This window comes from Gossypium arboreum, chromosome 2 (assembly GCF_025698485.1).
Source record: "Gossypium arboreum isolate Shixiya-1 chromosome 2, ASM2569848v2, whole genome shotgun sequence".
NCBI lineage: Eukaryota > Viridiplantae > Streptophyta > Magnoliopsida > Malvales > Malvaceae > Gossypium > Gossypium arboreum.
Window position 1 is genome coordinate 109,689,220 of NC_069071.1, and position 19,453 is coordinate 109,708,672.

The 19,453-nt window shown below is 34.7% G+C and overlaps 2 protein-coding genes across 2 annotated transcripts; one reads left to right on the forward strand and one right to left on the reverse strand.

Annotated features, from left to right (window-relative positions):
- Window positions 1-14,770: 14,770 nt before the first annotated feature.
- On the reverse strand, window positions 14,771-15,808 carry LOC108466052 (G-type lectin S-receptor-like serine/threonine-protein kinase RKS1). The gene is made up of 4 exons (XM_017766425.1): window positions 15,676-15,808; window positions 15,395-15,585; window positions 15,103-15,313; window positions 14,771-15,009 (listed from the first exon to the last, which is right to left on the reverse strand). Exons 1-4 carry the CDS (start codon window positions 15,806-15,808, stop codon window positions 14,771-14,773), a joined length of 774 nt encoding a protein of 257 aa, XP_017621914.1.
- Window positions 15,809-16,615: 807 nt separating this feature from the next.
- Window positions 16,616-18,359, forward strand: LOC108466061 (uncharacterized). Its single transcript, XM_017766433.1, has 4 exons — window positions 16,616-17,261; window positions 17,320-17,487; window positions 17,800-17,831; window positions 17,937-18,359. The coding sequence occupies exons 1-4, from the start codon at window positions 16,616-16,618 to the stop codon at window positions 18,357-18,359; spliced, it is 1,269 nt and encodes a 422-aa protein (XP_017621922.1).
- The last annotated feature ends 1,094 nt before the right edge of the window (window positions 18,360-19,453 follow it).

Below are 19,453 nucleotides of genomic sequence, written 5' to 3' on the forward strand. Positions count from 1 at the left end.
CAACCTTTGTTCATCGCGTTGTCTTGCTGTAATTCTGGCTCAGGTGCAATGAATCCTTCCTTATTTTGAGTACTAATTGCATTGAGGTGTTCCCTCGGATTAGGTTCAGTATTACTTGGTAAGCTACCTTGTGGTCATTCGGAGATTAGTTTGGATAGCTGGCCTATCTGAGTTTCGAGTCCTTGGATCGATGCTTGTTGATTCTTAAGTGCTGTCTTGGTATTTGGAAACGGGTTTCTGACACCGAGATGAATTTAGAAAGTATCTCTTTAAGGTTTGATTTCTTCTCTTGTTGATAAGGTGGCTGTTGAAAACCCTGAGGATTTTGTGGCTTTTAATTCCCTTGACCACCCCAGGAGAAGTTTGGGTGGTTCCTCCAACCCGCATTATAAGTATTACTGTATGGGTTATTTTGAGATCGGAAGTTATTGTTACCCATTTAGTTGACTTGTTGTTCTTCAGTTGTAGGATTGAAGGATTGGTATTCTGTATGCACACCTCCGCCACTTGAGTCACACCTCATTACTGGATGTACCTGCGTAGAACCAAGTAAACCGTCAATCTTTTTATTGAGAAGTTCTACCTGATTAGAGAGCATAGTGACTGAATCAATGTTATAAACGCCGGCTGTTTTCATTGGCTTTGTCCTCATAACTTACCACTAATAGTTATTCAGTGACATCTCCTCTATAAATTCATAGGCATCTTCCAGTGTTTTATTGTTGATAGTTCTATCAACAGCTGCGTCAGCCATTTGCCGAGTCGAGGGATTCAGGCCATTGTCGAATGTTTGTACTTGAAGCCAAAGCAGTAACCCATGGTGAGGGCACCTTCTCAGTAAGTCCTTCTGTCTCTCCTATGCATCGTAAAGTGTTTCTAAATCCATCTGCACAAAAGAAAAGATACCGTTACGTAATTTAGCCATTTTAGCCGGCAGAAAATATTTTAGTAAAAATTTCTCGGTCATTTGTTCCCAAGTAGTGATAGACCCTCGTGGTAACGAGTTCAACCACTGTTTAGCATTGTTTCTCAGTGAAAAGGAAAACAACCAAAGACGTATGGCATCATCAAAAATGCCATTGATTTTAAATGTATCGCAAAATTCCAGAAAGTTCGCTAAGTGAGCGTTGGGATCTTTATCCTGCAAACCATCAAACTGAACAAACTGCTGTATCATCTGAATAGTGTTAGGTTTTAATTCAAAAGTATTTGCACTCTGACAGAGTCTAACTATGCTAGATTCAGTTCCTGTTAAAGAAGGTTTAGCATAATCATACATAGTACGAGGAGTAGGATTTTGATTAGCCGCAATTACAGGAGGTAGTTGATTGCCTTGGTTTTCAGCCAACTCATCGGTTGGGGGTTGAGTATCGTCTTCTCGCTCGTTCTCCGTGTATTGTAAGTTATGCCATATTTCTCTTTGATTTCTACGAACCGTGCGATCGATTTCTTCGTCAAAAAGTAACGGTCCTAACGGGTTTCTTCTAGTCATAAACTATAAAAACCTGCCAAGAGATAAGTAAATTAATAAATAATAATAATAAACTAAAATTAAATTGCAAGAAAAATAAATGGCTAAAGTAATAAAAATTTAGCATTCCTAATATTTTGAATTCCCCGGCAACGGCGCCAAAAACTTGATCGCGTGATTCATAACAAGTAATAAATATTTATAATGAAGATTAAACCTAGACTAACTATTATCACGACGAAAAGGCAAGCGTACCTATCAAACAATAGTATAGTAATGGCAAGATCGGGATATCGTACCCAAGGGAACCAAAAGTACTAGTAATAACTATCTTTTTATTATCTAGCCTAAGGATAAAAGGGTTTGTTTATTAAACTAATTATCCAAAATAATTAACTAATTTAATTAAAGCAAAGAGAAAATTTGGAAAAAGACTTGAAGAAAAGAAATTGATAAAGACGACACCCAAGGAATCCACCTAGATTTCACTTGTTATCTGACTCTGAACCAGAAGATTTATTCACTTGACTTGATCCGTGAGATTCCCTAACCTATGTTATTATCCCTTTCGAGACTAATAACGTCTAACCCTCAGTTGAATTAATCAAAATTTCTTTCTTAATTAAAACCCCTAGGGAAGCAGTAAATCACTCTATAGACTCCCATATTAGGTTTTACCCTAATCCGGTAAAATCTTGTTAGAATTAAGTGACCCAATTTCTTATTTAAATAAAATACGATGGAAAATAAAATAAAAGTAAAATCCATATAGAACTAGACTTCTTTTATTTTATTTTAGAATAAGGTTTTAAACCTTATTAAACTCCATCTATTTTATATTGATTAGATAAGGTGTTTCAATCCTACTAGAATATGGCTTTGCAAGCCTATAAATAGACATAGTCTATTCCTCTTGTATTTGAGTAAAAATTTTTCGACATAGTGAATTTTCTTCTCCTCTTGCCTGTGATTTTTTTTCCGAAAGGGTTTCCACGTAAAATTTATGTGTTCTTTATTTTTATTTATTTTATTCTATTTTATTTTTCACAAATTGGTATCAGAGCTTCCGGGTTATTCATCTCGATCACGGTAATGGCGTCTTTGAAGTATGAAATTCATTGTTGGATCGCAACACCGATTTGCGTTGTGGCAAATTAAGATGCAAGCGCTCTTGTACAGATGGATCTAGAGGATGCCCTGCTAGGATAGATAAGATGCCTTCGACATTAACAGATGAAGAGAAGAAGCGTAAGGATCGAAAGGCATTAACACAATTACATCGCATTTGTCCAACGAAATTTTGCAGGATGTGATGAAAGAGAAAACTGCCGCTGCATTATGGAAGAGGCTAGAACAAATATGTATGTCGAAAACTCTAACAAGCAAGTTGCATATGAAGCAGCGTCTTTATGCTCATCGTTTGGAGGAAGGTGCGTCAGTACACGAACACTTAACGTTGTTTAAAGAAATTCTCTCAAACTTGGAGGCCATGGAGGTTCAAGATGATAAGGAAGATCTAGGGTTGATTCTACTTTGTTCGTTGCCCCGTCTTATTCAACCTTTAGAGACACGATTTTATATAGCCATGAGTCTCTCACGGTTGATGAGGTTTATGATTCTTTAACCTCGTATGATAAGATGAAGCATCTTGTGGTTAAACCCAACTCTCGGGAGAGGGTCTCATTGTTCGTGGGAGACAAGACCGGAATGTTGATGATGATCGTGGTAGAACACGAGAACGGAATCCTCGTGGTAAATCTAAGGGTAGATCGAAATCTTCAAGCAGAGGTAAAACTTGCAACTTCGCAAGAAGAAAGGGCACATTAAATCTGAGTGCTATAAGCTACAAAATAAGATTAAAAGGGAGGCTGCGAATCAAAAGGAAAAACAACCAGAAAATTCCGGTGAAGCTGATGTTGTAGAAGACTACAGCGATGGTGAACTTCTAGTTGCTTCAGTCAATGATTCTAAAGTAAGCGAGGAGTGGATACTTGATTCAGGCTGCACCTTCCACATGAGTCCCAATCGGGATTGGTTTACAACTTATGAAACAAAGATCTCAAGGTGTTGTTTTGATGGGAAATAATGCTTCATGTAAAATCGCAGTGTTGGAAAAATTAAAGTTAAGATGTTTGATGGAGTTGTCAGAACACTTAGTGACGTGCGGCATGTTCCAGAATTGAAAAGAAATTTAATTTCCTTGAGTACTCTTGATTCAAAAGGGTACAGATACACAGCTGAAAGTGGGGTTTTAAAGATTTCCAAAGGGTCCCTTGTTGTGATGAAAGGGCAAAGAAAGATTGCCAAGTTATATGTTTCTGAGGTTCTCATTATATCGGTGATGCAATTGTCGCTTCCTCTTCCTTGTCGATGATGATATTACTAAACTTTGGCATATGCGCCTAGGGCATATGAGTGAGAATGGCATGGCGAATTAAGCAAAGAGGACTTCTTAATGGGCAAGGAATTTGCAAACTGAATTTCTGTGAGCACCGTGTTTTTGGGAAGCAAAGAGAGTTCGATTCACTAGAGGAATCCATAACACGAAGGAAACGTTTGGAGTATATCCATTACGATCTGTGGGGGCCGTCCGAGTGCCTTCGAGAGGTGGAGCTAATTATATGCTAACCTTTATTGATGATTTTTCCGAAAAGTTTGGGCGTTCTTCCGAAGCGAAAAGCGATGTGTTTTCCACATTTAAGTCTTGGAAAATTATGATTGAAAAACAGACGGAAAATGATAAAATACCTCCGTGCATGCACAATGGCTTAGAGTTCTGCTCGATGAGTTTAATAGATTGTGCAAGTCGGAGGGATCATGAGACACTTGACGATTCGTCATACTCCACAACAAAAGCGGCGTTGCGAGCGAATGAACGAACGATCATGGAGAAGGTTCGATGTATGTTGTCAAATGCCAACTTACCAAGTCATTTTGGGCGTATGACCTCTCTGCATGTTTTTGATCAACCGATCTCCATCCGTTGCCATTGAGAAAAGACTCCACAAGAGGTATGGTCCGGTAATCCCGCTAATTATTACGATTTAAAGATTTTTGGGTGTCCTGCGTATGCTCATGTTGATAATGGAAAATTGGAACCGAGATCCATTAAATGCGTTTTCTTGGTTATAAAGTGGTGTAAAAGGCTATAAGTTATGGTGTCCTGAAAATAGAAAAGTTGTGATTAGCAGAGATGTTGTTTTTGATGAAACCGCTATGCTACCTAACTTATCTCTTAAAGACTCTTCCAATAAAGAAAACCAAAAGCGGTGGAGCATCGATTAATACGTAATCAACTCCTCAAGCCGTAACAAAAATTGAGAATAGAGTTGCTTCTTCACCGCAATACTCTATCGCCAAAAACAGGACAAGAAGGAAATTAAACCTCCAAAGAAGTATGCCGAGGTTGATCTAGTTGCTTATGCTTTAAATGTGGCTAAAGATATAGATGCGAATCAAGAGCCATTTAATTATTCGAGGCGATTAGCTGTGAAGACTCGAAAAAGTGGATGTTTGCTATGCAAGAGGAGATGGAATCACTCCACAAAAAAGTAACATGGGATCTTGTAAAACTTCCTAAAGGTAAAAAGGCATTCGTTGTAAATGGGTGTTTAAAAAGAAAGAAGGGACTCCAGAGTTGAAGAACCCGGATATAAAGCAAGGCTTGTTGCAAAAGGTTCTGATCAAATTCGGAGTGGACTTCACAGATGTGTTCTCTCCGGTTGTTAAGCATAGTTCGATTCGAGCTTTGCTTGGTATTGTGGCCATGCATGATTTGGAGCTTGAGCGGTTAGATGTAAAACGCATTTTGCATGGAGAACTTGAGGAAGATATTTACATGCAACAACCGGAGGGTTTTATAGTCTCGAAAAAGAGGACTATGTTTGCTTGTCAAAAAGTCCCTTTACGGTTTGAAACAAATCACCAAGACAATTGGTACAAGAGGTTTGATTCCTTTATGACTTCTCATGATTTCAAAAGAAGTAGTTTTGACAGTTGTGTCTACTTTAAGAAAAATGTGATGGTTCTTTTGTGTATCTACTTCTTTATGTTGATGACATGTTGATAGCAACAAAAGATAAAAGAGAGATAAGAAAGGTTAAAGCCCAACTAAGTGAAGAATTTGAGATGAAAGATTTAGGACCAAAGAAAGAAGATACTTGGTATGGAGATTCTCGAGATAGAAAAGCAAGTAAATTGTACCTAAGTCGGAAGGGGTACATTGAGAAAGTTCTTTGCGGGTTCAATATGCAGAGTGCTAAGCTGTTTAGTACTCCTTTAGCGACCATTTCGGACTTTCATCGGCCTTATCTCCTCAATCGATAATGAGATTGAGTACATGTCACATGTTCCATACTCTAGTGCAAGAGGATCTCTCATGTATGCTATGGTTTGTTCACGTCCAGATTTATCATATGCAACATCGGTGCGCTTAGCGATACATGGCGAATCTCGGTAAAGAACACCGGAAAGCGATTCGATGGATTTTAAGATACTTACGAGGCACTACTAATGTTTGCTTACAGCTTTGGAAGAACTAAAGATGGAGTTATAGGGTATGTTGATGCTGATTTTGCTGGAGACCTTGATAGAAGAAGATCTCTCACGAGTTACGTCTTTACAATCGGAGGTTGTGCAATTAGTTGGAAAGCCACTTTGCAAACTACGATCGCTTTGTCTACCAATGAAGTCGAGTACATGGCGATTCTTGAGGCTTGTAAAGAAGCTATTTGGTTGAAGGGACTATTTAGTGAACTCAATGAAGACCTTCAAATCAGACACGATTTTGTGACGGTCAGTGCCATCTTTCTTACAAAAGATCAAATGTTTCATGAGAGAACAAAACACATTGATATTCGGTATCATTTTGTTCGTGATATTATTGCTCGTGGTGATATTGTTGTGAGCAAAATTAGCACTCATGAAAATCCTGCAGATATGATGACTAAGTCACTTCCTATAACCAAGTTTGAGCATTGCTTAGACTTGGTTGGTGTTCATTGTTGAAGTTAAACCCTTAAGGGTTTTTGGAAGAGGTGAAGAACTTGTTTATTGAAAGTTCGCGATGAAGAACTTGTTCATTGAGAATTTGTGTCAAGGTGGAGATTGTTAGAATTAAGTGACCCAAATTCTTATTTAAATAAAATACGATGGAAAATAAAATAAAAGTAAAATCCATATAGAACTAGACTTCTTTTATTTTATTTTAGAATAAGGTTTTAAACCTTATTAAACTCCATCTATTTTATATTGATTAGGATAAGGTGTTTCAATCCTACTAGAATATGGCTTTGCAAGCCTATAAATAGACATAGTCTATTCCTCTTGTATTTGAGTAAAAATTTTTCGACATAGTGAATTTTCTTCTCCTTTGCCCGTGATTTTTTTTCCCGAAAGGGTTTCCACGTAAAATTTATGTGTTCTTTATTTTTATTTATTTTATTCTATTTTATTTTTCACAAATCTCATAACCCTATTTCTAGGTGTTCGATCAACTCCGCTTAATTATGCCAAATCTACACTTAGGCAGGGTTTATTCCTCCTCTGCATAAGCACATCAAATCATGAATTAAACCCAGAATATTAACTCAAGCATTAAGAACACATAATTAAGAACAAATCAAGTATTTATCATACAGTTCAGATAATAATAACAAGATCCATCATAGGTTTTATCCCCCTTAGGTATTTAAAGGGTTTAGTTCATAATAAAATAAGAGTACATCTCAAAAGTATAAAAATAATAAAACATGAAGAAAACTCTAAAACCCCTGAAGGAATTCTGAGAGAGATCTTCAGTCTTGGAGTAGCTTCGGCTTTTGGGATGGATCGTCTGGCTTCTTTCAAGTAATTCTTGGCGTGTGGTTCTGTATTCTAGAAAAGTTCTGGAAGAGGCCCCCTTTCTAGGTCATACTTAGGGTGTTTATATAGGCTTTGGATTGGCTTTCTTCCTCCCTAAGTACCCTTTTCCGTGTAAAATACAACTCTTTGAAAAAGGGACACGCCCGTGTGCCACGGCCATGTGACGTGTTTGCCAGGCCGTGTTCGATCCGTTAAATTGCACACGATCGTGTGGGTCAATGGCCAGGCCATGTGAATCGTGAGAGCCTTGGTCGATACCCTCGAAGGACACGGGCGTGTGAGCAGCCTGTGTGGTAAGCCTTAGGCCGTGTGATCTTCTCCATTTGGTCCGTTTTATCCCTTTTTAGCTCGTTTTTGGCTCTTTTTGACTCTCGGTGCTCTCTTGAGTACAAAACATGAAATACTCGGATTAAGAGCACCAAAATCCACAAATCTAGTAGTAAACATCCATAAATATGCTAAGTATTTGGGGTAAGACTATGTATAATTTGGCGTTTATCAATATTAACATGCCTAAACTCTTATACAAGTATTCCTAAATCATATACAATGTATTCTAATAAATATATAATGCCCTAATGTATATAGACAACCTAATGGCATGATGCAAAAATGCTTGAATGTTAAAATCACTAAGCGGCACTTTATGATACCAAAAAGCATAATTAAATGATGAAAAGTGATCAAACATAGCACATGCATCAAAATAGTTTAGTGCTTCTACATTTAACTTTTCACTAAGCAAAGCATTAAGACATTTTCATACATCAATATGGTTCTAATAATAATCCTAAAAGCATGACATTTGATCTAAAAAAATATCAAAGAGATCAAGCAATAATAAAAATTTTACATAGAAAAGCTTATTTTTAATCATGGTAAGTGCATTTTAAAGTTTTGCCCTACTTCAAACTTACAATTTTCTTAAGTAAATCATTTCAAAGAGCAACTAGAGTACTAAAATCATGTTGAAAAATGTTTGTGAAAGTCGGCTAAGCTATGAAAGCTCCGCAACCTAGTCAAAAAAATTATGCATTGGTCAATCCTTGATGCCTTTCACCTTTTTATCATCCACTTTTGTGCCATTCACACAAAGAATTGTTGGAATATGAATTAACATCTAAAATAAAATTTTAATTAAAACAATAAAGCAAGGAAACGAAATAAACCAAGCGTAGAAGATTTAGATTCTATTGCAGATATAGTCAGTCACTTTTGCCATATCTAAAATATGAGATACAACAAGTGAAAAGTTTTATACATCCAACCAAAGAGGTCAACATCATCAATGCTAGTGTAAGCCTATAACCTAATCATGTTTTTCTTGTAAACACTAAATAGTATTTGGATGTATACATTTTTTTCTAGTTTTTATAATAAATAAATGATATATTTCTTTATCTATGAGTAAAATGCTAATTGTGTAATGTTTAGTACTTGTTTTGTAACACCTCGAAAATCTCAATGCCATTAAAGATTTTATTTTGGTAATGTAAATGTTAAATTTTTTAGAAAAGAAGAATTATTAATTGAATAATGGTAGTAGAGTTAAATTAGACGTTATCAAATATAATATTAAATCATAGGCATTGATTTAATAATTAATTAATTAATTAGATAAATTGCATTTTCAAATATTTATAGTGTTCCAATAACTATAAATGAAAGGGTGTAATATCTTTTAGTTATTGATCAAGAGTTATATCACTTGATTTTTCACAAAAATTATAACTATACAAGCAATATTACTTGTAAGAAATTGATGGTTGTTTTGTTTGAAAAAATGTTGAATTAATTCAAGAAATATGAAATGATTGTTGTACTCTCTATTATAGACAAATTTCCTCCATCTTAGAAAGACTTTAAACAAAGTCTAAAACATAAGAAAGAGGAAATATCTCTTAAGGCATTAGCAAATCATCTTCGTATTGAAGAAGAATATTGAAAGTAAGATCAAAACCTAGATTTTGAAAATGTCAAAGTGCATATTATGAAGGAAGTACAGACTACTAAATGTTCCAAAAGAAAGTTCGAACAGACTAATAGAGCACCTAAGTTCAAAAAGAAACAAAAGGGTTCATGCTACCATTGTGGTAAGTTAGGACATTTCAAGAATGAATGTCGATTTTTCAAGAAGAAATCTTCTTCTGAGGCTGATAATAATGAAAAGTTTGTTGCAATGATTTTTGAAATTAATATGGCACAAGATGATAATGCATGGTGGATTAATACTAGAGCAGCCAAACATGTTTGCAAAGGTAAAAACATTTTCACAAAGTTCACACAATGCGAATATGGCAATAACTTGTACATGAGAAATTCTTCCACCGCAACAATCAAAGGCAAATGGTCTGTCGAACTACAATTCACTTCTGAAAAGGTTTTAAGGTTGAATGGTGTATACTATATGCCAAAAGTTGGGAAGAATTTAGTGTTTGGATGTCTGTTGAATAAGTTTGGTTTCAAACTTGATTTTGAGGCATATAAGTTTATTCTATCTAAAGGAGCAGTTTTTGTAGGGAAAGGGTATATGTATGAGGGTATGTTCAAACTCAATATTATTAATAAGAATAAACATATTGTTTCTGCTTATATGGTTGAATCTTATTGTTTATGACATTATAGATTAGGTCATTTAAATTATAAAAATTAAACGACATGCACAAATTAGATTTAATTCTTGTTTTTAATAATAATATTGAAAAATGCAATACATGTATGCTGATTGAAATTACTAAAAACTCTTTCCCTAAGGTTAAAAGGAAAACAAAAATACTTGATTTGATACATAGTGATTTATGTCACATGCATAATACTCCTACATTAGATGGAAAGAAATATTTTGTTACTTTTAATGATAATTGTTCAAGATATTGCTGTGTATAATTATTGCATTCAAAAGATGAATCCCTTGATAAATTTAAAGTTTATAAATCTTAAGTTGAACTTCAATGTTACCCACCAAACTCGGCCTAGACGTTATGGCCGAATCGTAAAAGTCACATGGGACACCTAAACTACGATTCTACCTTATCGATGGTTGAAAACCTTAAATGCACTCTCTTTTTAATAAAACTGCAATTATCTTTGTTATTTAGAGAAAAACGCTCATTATTAAAAGTCCAGTCTTTATTAAGTCAGGTTCGTAGCACTGGCGTGCTTTTCAGAAAAACTCTTTACACATCGTTAAATAATTTATAATGTTATCCATATTAATCTCTCTAAAATATTCTAAATCAGTTTCCTCTACAAAATCATTTTCACAATATAGAGCATTAAAATTCACAAATAACTCGATGGGTAACTCTTACCTCTTTTCCTCGTATGAGTATCGTTCCCCACGTGGCACCTTCTAGCCTCCTAGACTCTTGGTCCGTAAAAGATGCATAAAATTTCCATATTACCATAACCACATCAGAGTCTTTAGGGGTAACATAAAAGTGTTCCTACCTATGATATTGAACCAGTGGCCATATATCCCTACATAGTATCAATGACGGCTCAAACCCCCTTTCTTGAATAAATGTTTTCCCTAAATTTCTATAAAGTATTTTCCAATATTTGGATTTGGAAAATTCGAGGGGCTTGTAACCATCGGTGGTTAAGTTCATTAGCCCTTCTAGTTTTTCTCGGGGGTATTTTGAATAAATTTTCAAACTAGACAACTAACTATCAAACAATTTATTTCACGATAAATAGGAGCTATTCAATGGAATAGTAAAAATTCGGGTTGGACCCCTTAGCCTTATAGAAGAGCTTGTGGTTCCTAGCAAAAAGTTTGTGCACTTTCCTCATTAGCGCAATGTTTTTGTTTTTGTACCTAGTACAATCACAAAAGAAAGCAAGAGAAATTGCAATACAATAGGAAAAGGGGGAAAATAGATTTTTAGAGTTTAGGGGTTTAGAAGAGTGTTTGAGAAGATTTGAAGTTTGAGAAAGGTTGAAGCTTAATTAAATAAGGTTTTAGGTAAAAAATTGTGTTTTAAACTTAAAAAAATCGGGTTAAAACCTGAATTAATCCACTGGGATGAATAGTTATAATCTTTTGCTAAAAAATTAAGTGATATAACTCTTCGCGTTTAAGATACATTACTGATCACTATGAATATTGATAACTCTTGATTAATTATTTACACCATTTCATTTATAGCTAATAAAACATTATGTATATATTAAAAATGTTCCAACACTACTGCTGATATATGCACACATATATATATACACACTCATATATGTGCATCAATTTATTCTTCTATTACCACATGTTAGTTTATTCCATGTTCATCCAATGATACTTTCACTTTATTAAGCTCTACACTACAACAAAACAGTGCTAATACGACACTTATGGGGCAACACTTTCTTAAGTGTTGGGATAGACTGGCCAACATACGCTTTAGCCAACTTTTTGTATAAAGGTTGGGATATGCATGCTTAAAGCAATGCTTAAATAAGAGTTGGCTTTGTCTAGCCCTAAGACGACACTATTATGACGACTCTTTTTTAAGTGTTGCGATAGACATGCCAAGATACGCTTTAGGCAACTCTTTGTATAAGGGTTGAGATATGTATGCCTAAGGCAACGCTTGAATAAGAGTTGGTTTTTGTGTAGTCCTAAGACGACACTGTTTTGGCGACACTTTCTTATGTGTTGGGACAGACATGCCAATATACGCTTTAGGCAACTCCTTGTATAAGGGTTGGGATATGTATGCCTAAGGCAACGCTTAAATAAGAGTTGGCTTTTGTGTAGTCCTAAGATGACACTATTGTGGCGACACTTTCTTAAGTGTTGGGATATACATGCCAATATACGCTTTAGGCAACTCTTTGTCTAAGGGTTGGAATATGTATGCCTAAGGAAACGCTTGAATAAGAATTGGCTTTTGTGTAGTCCTAAGACAACACTATTGTGGCGACACTTTCTTAAGTGTTGGGATAGACTTGCCAACTTATGTTTTGGCCAACTCTTTGTATAAGGGTTGGTATATGTATGCCTAAGTCAACGCTTAAATAATAGTTGGATTTGTCCAGTCCTAAGACGATATATATATATTCCTAAGTGTTGGGATAGACTTTCCGACATACGCTTTGGTCAACTTTTTGTATAAGGATTGGGATATGTATGCTTAAGGCAAAACTTAAATAAGAGCCGGCTTTATCCAACACTATCCCTACGTACACTTTTGGGCTGACACTTTCCTAAGTTTTGGGATAGACTTGCCAACATACACTGTGGCCAACTCTTTGTATAAGGGTTGGTGTATGCATATATAAGGGGTTTAGGGTGTATGGTTTAGGGTTTAGGGTTTAGGGTTTAGGGTTTAGGGTGGGGTTTAGTTAGGGTTTAGGGTTAAGAGTTAGCTTTGTCCAATATGTCTAAGGCATCACTTAATTAAATTGGAAAATTAAATATTGTTATTATATTGATCCATTTCTTTGGTTAAAAAGGTAAAAAATTAGGGCAAGAAGAATATCTTTTTTATTCTCTTTGGATAAAACGTTAATGCATTAATGAAATTTTGTAAAAAGGATCGAATTGTTAGATAAATTCTGAGCTTTTGATAAATGCTTTCTCTTTGAAGCAACAATGCCAAGCTTGACACATTGCATTTTTTTTATATTTACTTGAAGATTAAGAGTTAAATATTAAAGTCATAATGAAAATTTTAGTTCTTAATGTTTAACTTTTTTTATCAATTTGGCTTTCATCTATTTATTTTAATTAAATCCAATTGATCTTAATCTTTTAAATTTCAAATGTAATTATTATCCTTTTCAAAAAAGTTAAATATCATTATTATTTTAATAAAAACTAATTAAAATGTGAAAATTTTAAACATGGTAATTATGCATGTTAATCCATGTTATTCATATTATTATTTTTACTTAACTATTTGTATAATTTTTGAATTTTTATTTTTATTTAATGAATAAAATTTTAAAATATTTACTGATATGATATATATAATAAATGAATAAAAATTTAAATTATTAACAATTTATTATTTTAGTTAACATTTTATGTTATAAAAATAAATTTACTCTTTTTAAAAATTGAGAATCAAATTTAACTAAAAAATGAAAGCTAAATTATTAAAATTTTCTAAAGTTTGAATACTAAATTTATTAGTATGATAATATTAAATAATAAAGAGTTTAGTTAAAGAAAGTAAAAAAATTGAAGAATAAATAATTAGTATAAAAAAGACTAAAATGATGCTGACATGGCATGGGATTAGTGGTCAATTGGTAAACTTATTTTTCTTCTTACCCACAAAAAAGCATTTACTCCAAACTCTGTTGGGCAAAGAAAACCAATTGCATTTGCCGTCCACAACCTGCTCCAGGCACTAGTGCATCTGCCGTTCACCACCTGATCCACCCACTGGTGCATTTGTCGTCCACCACCTGCTCCAGCTACTGGCATTTCACGGTACCTTCTTTGAAAGCATTCCTTACTGATTCCCTGAAATCCCTGACCCTGCAGTGGTAGAAGCTGGTGAATCGGTTTCGACTTGTTGAGATTTGTCTCAATCTTCATGGGTATGTATAGTTGATTCGGTTTTGTGTTAAATGATAAATGAGGTTGATTTTCTTTAATTTACAGTTTATATATATTTAGGGTCTGGCAATAGTTTTCAATTACTTGAACCCTTGGCTGTTTTCATTTAATCTATAGTTGATATATATTTAAGGCCATTTTCCTTGTACAAGTGCGGTTTGATAAATTTGGAATTTTGTTTTTGTTTTCCTTTTAGCTGAACCCATTACAGGGTTCTTTCTAAGGCATGCATGAATTTGTTGCTTTGGTTCTGTGTGTTTTGGGGCATTGTTTGCTTCCTTCTAATAGTTCTATCATCTGTTTGATGAAATGTAGTCATGAGACATCGGTGGGCGACCAAAGTCGATGCCCATCCTTCTCTCAAGTTGCTAAAAAGTGGTAATTATTTCGTGGCTTGTACGAGTCTCCTATGATAAAGTAAGGAACCCATCCCTATTTTCTTCTAGTTTTTCTTTCATATACTTGTGAAATCACACTCTTTACTTATTCATCAATGGCTTGATCAAATATATAATCGGATCTTTAATTAAACTAGGAAAAGTCCAGTAATACCCAAAAAAGTTTTATACTCTTTTTGTATAATCCCTATTCAGAACTTAGTTTCACGAATTGTCATTCTCATACATGCAAATTAATCTGTTGTCATCATGGTGTGTTAATATCAACAACTTAATCAAATCCCCCATTCTTTTCCTCGAGACATTCAAAATTCAAACATTGTTAATATATACACCGAATTTCATTGAAAAGTGTCCATGCATTGCATATTCAGGAGACATGTAGCCACTAAAATCATACAACAAAAATGAAATAGTAAGAACAAGTTTGAAACCTGTAGCAGTTTTCTCCAAACTTTGCATACTGAATTCTTACTATGTTCCAACTACATGTCTGGTATCCCCTTCCATTTGGTCTCCTCCAAATATTCTAGCCATTCCGATATCAGAAATTTTTAGATTCATTGCATCATCTAGTAATACATTGCTCGCTTTCAAATCCCTATGAATGACTCTTAACCTAGAATCATGGTGGAGATACAACATTCCTCGGGCAATCCCACAGATAATTTCCAAATGCTTTTTCCAATCCAATAGTGATCTTTTTGAGTCATCTAAAATCAAAAGTCAAATTTTAAAAGGAATTATGCATAACTTAAAACAAAAGTTGTTAGCATAAGTAATCAACAATTTGAAAGAAGACATACCAAAAATGATAAAGTCTAAGCTTTTATTTGGTAAAAATTCATAGATTAACATCTTCTCTTCACCCTCAACGCAACATCCTAGTATCCTTACGAGATTCCTATGCTGAAGTTTTGCAATTAGCACAATTTCATTCTTAAACTCTTGTAGTCCCTGACTTGAGGAATTTGATAGTCTTTTCACTACTATTTCTTTTCCATTTAAGAGCACACCCTACAAATACAAAGAATTTTCCTTCAAGTACTGATAAGGAGTTTTATTGCATCCCACATGTTTTTTTTAGAGAAAAAGTACTTCGTAGACAGGGCCAAAGCCACCTTGCCCAATTTTATTATCAGAAGAGAAATTATTAGTGGCAGCGGCTATGGTGCCCAAATCAAAGTAGGGTAAATCTCCATTTCTTCTGCTCTCATCAATCTCTTTTTCACCTAAAGAGTCTTTGAATGAGGTAAAGCTAAAGATATTTTTGCTTTTTCTTGCTCTTCCTGCTGCCAATTCAATTGCAAATTATATCCTATGGCAATAATTAAAATTTGAATAAAAAAAAGCTAGTACAGAAAAAATGTGAGACGTACCTCTTCTTTGCCTTCTTAGAAAGCAACGCGAAAGGGCTATCCGTATGAGAAACACTACAGGCAAAGAAACTATTATAATCGCAAGCACTCCCCTGTTGTGAAGTAGACCTTTCTTTGTATACCAAGCTAACATGTTGCACATATGATTGCATATGAAAGAAATCAATTAAAAATTAGAACATAGAAAAAAAAACAACACCACGAGAGTAAATAAAAATCTTCAAAATAGAATTAAACCCAAAAGCTGGGGCATGATCTGTGAATGTATTAGATATTCAGAATCTGAAACTATTTTTCATTTCAACCAGAATATAGTACACAAAATATATGCAGAACATTGGCACATGTTATATGCATATGTTACCGTATTTAAATGAAAAAACTAAACCCAATGTAATTTAAGAGGCTAAAAAGCTAACCAGCTCTAACATGAATTCAATCTGTAATTAATTTCTCAAAATCTGCTTTATCTATCTGTCTTCTACAGTTAATCTAATTTAACATTCTTATATGTATGCATGGGATTTGATGTGGTATATATCTAGAATAGTCAACATTGGTTAGCATTCAACAAAATGATGCTCCAATGGACTTGACAAAGGAAATTTAACTTTGAATATGAATTAGTCATCCATATAAAATATATTTTGTTTTATACCATTAATATTAGGTAGTTTTGGTTGCTGTTAGTTCACCAGAAAGCTCATCTCTTTTCACACATGAATCTTAGGATTAGGCATTAGTAGATACTCTATTTTAATATTAATTACTTTAACAGATGGTTGATAAAAGTTGGATGGATGCTCTAAGATTTAGCACCAATCACCTAGCTGGAATAGAAAGATTTCTATCATTTGCAATTAAAAAATCACTTTTTAACGGAAAAATTTATTGTCCGTGCCATCATTGCAATAATAGGATATTGCATGAACCACATATTATGGGTAAGCATCTTCGTCTACATGGTATAATAAAAGAATACAAGCAATGGATTTTTCATGGAGAATCTATTGAAAGAACATCGGTGCAAACCGACCAAACAGTGAGAACTTCTCCGTCAATTTCTACTTGTGACAACGAAGCCGATTTAAGAGACCTCATAACGGATGCTCTAGGTATCAACATCCCAACTCTTAATGAGAGTTTTGATGGATTTTCAAGTGAGTTTCAGAATAATGGTCGAGAGTATGATGTTAATAAGGCCCAAAAGACTGCTAAGAGAGAAACTACTCTTCTAGATGATTGTGATATTCCGCTCTATCCCGGTTGTGTCAAGTTCTCATGCGTCTCATTCTTACTTCGGGTTTACCACTTCAAAGCACTTTATGGATGGTCAGCAAAATCTTTGACATGTTTATTGGAGTTTTTAAATGAGGCATTTCCAGATGGAAACACAATCCCGACTACATACTATGAAGCAAAGAAAAAAATTTCTGCACTAAATCTTGGGTATTTGAAGATTGATGCATGCCTGAATGATTGTATGTTATACTGGGGCGATGCTAGTAAAAAGATCAGTTGTGATGTCTGTAAAAGCTCAAGGTGGCAATCTTCTAATGAGTTGGATGTAGATGAACAAGTTGATGGTAGTTGTCACCGTCCTAAGCTTGCGAAGTTATTACGGTACTTTCCTTTGATTCCTAGACTTGAAAAGATTATTTCAATCCTCTAAGACATCACAATTTATGAGATGGCATAAAGAAGGACGAACCAAATATGGTATATTGAGACATCCATCCGATGGTTTTGCCTGGGATGCATTTGATAAGAGGTTTCCTGATTTTGCATCTGATCCTCGCAATGTTAGGCTAGGTTTGGCTAGCGATCGATTCAATCCATTCCGAACGATGAGTACAAGTCATAGTACATGGCCCGTACTTCTTATTCCTTATAATTTAGAACCTTGGGCATGCATGAAACGATCATCAATGATACTCTCAATGGTTATCCCTGGAAAAAGGACCTGGCAACGACATTGATGTCTAATGCAGCCTTTAATTAAAGAGTTAAAGCAATTGTGGGTAGAAGTTGATGCTTTTGATTCATCAGCTTCTGAATCTTTCATTTTACGGGCTTGTCTTCTTTGGACAATCAATGATTTTTGAGCTTACGCTAATCTTTCAGGGTGGAGTACAAAAGGCCGTGTTGCTTGCCCAGTATGTGCTGAATAAACTAATTCTCGATGGCTACGGTATGGTCGAAAGTTTTGCTATATGGCTCATCGTCGATGGTTATTAGCTGAACACCCATTTTGAAAACAGAGTCATGAATTTGATAGCACTATAGAGTCTGGGGTAGCTCCTACACCACGATCCGAGGAAGATATCTTAAGGGAAGTTGAAGGTGTCAATTTCATTTATGGAAAAGGCCGAAAAAGGGATAGAGAAGAACTAGATGAAGGGTCGGCAGAACTCGATGTAGACGAGGGGTGTGATTTGTTTAACAACTTTGAAGAATTGGTCGATGAAGTAAATCTCATAAATCAAGACGAGACTTTATGGAAGAAGAGGAGCATATTTTTCGACTTGCCTTATTGGCGTTACAATCTACTTCGACATAACTTGGATGTCATGCACATCGAGAAAAACGTATGTGACAATGTCATTGGCACCCTTTTAAATCTCTCACTCAGTGGGAAAGATAATATCAAGGCACGCAAGGACCTACAAGATATTGGCATCTGAAGTGATCTTCATCAGAAAATGAGAAACAGGAAAGAGTACATACCGCAAGCGTGTTACACTCTTGCATCAAAGGAAAGAGATATTTTTCTTTCCATTTTAAAGAACTTGAAGGTACTCGATGGTTATACATCAAACATATCTCGATGCGTGAATTTGAAAGAGCACAAGTTGAGCAACCTTAAAAGTCATGACAATCACATTCTCATGCAAGATTTGTTTCCTATATGCTTAAGAGGAGTTGTAGAAAAGAATGGGCTAAGTGTTATTACAAATCTATCATATTTTTTCAAGAGATTATGTGCAAAAAGTCTTGATCCATAACAAGTTGATCAACTTCAAATACAAGTCATGTTAACACTTTGTGAAATAGAGAAAATATTTCCTCCAAGTTTCTTCACAATCATGATTCATTTGATTATTCATTTGCCGACGGAGGCTAAGCTTGGTGGACCTGTTCAATATAGGTGGATGTACCCGATCGAAAGGTATATGAAATATATCAATAATATTTCATAATATTATATTTTTATTATTTGAATATAGTATAGAATAAGTATGTAAAAATAAAAGCATGTGATGTAGGTATCTTATCGGATTGAAAGCTTCGGTGCAAAATAGAGCTTATCCCAAAGGTTCCATTGCTGAAGGGTACATAGTTTCAGAATGTCTTACATTTTGTTCCCGTTATTTTTCTGATGTTGAGACTATATTTTCCTGTCCTCCGAGGAATGATGGGAATATTCAAAAGCGATACATTTTCTCTTCTGACGGACGTCCAATTAGCACCATGACTACAAAGATATTGGACATGCGGTCTCTTGCACAAGCAAACCACTATGTTCTATTGCATAGCGATAAGTTATCACCATACCGTCAGTGAGTTTCCGGAGGAAAATTTTGTCATTCGATTCTTTTTCTTAACCAATAAACAAATAAAGTTATCACATAATGCGTATACATTTGACAATATTTTTCGCAAAATACTGAATATATTATAGGGAATTTTTGGAGACTGAGTGAGCTGTTTATGGTGGCATTCAAATTAGTAAACGCACAGAGGACAAATGGCTGGTTGAAAAGTTCTCAACATGGCT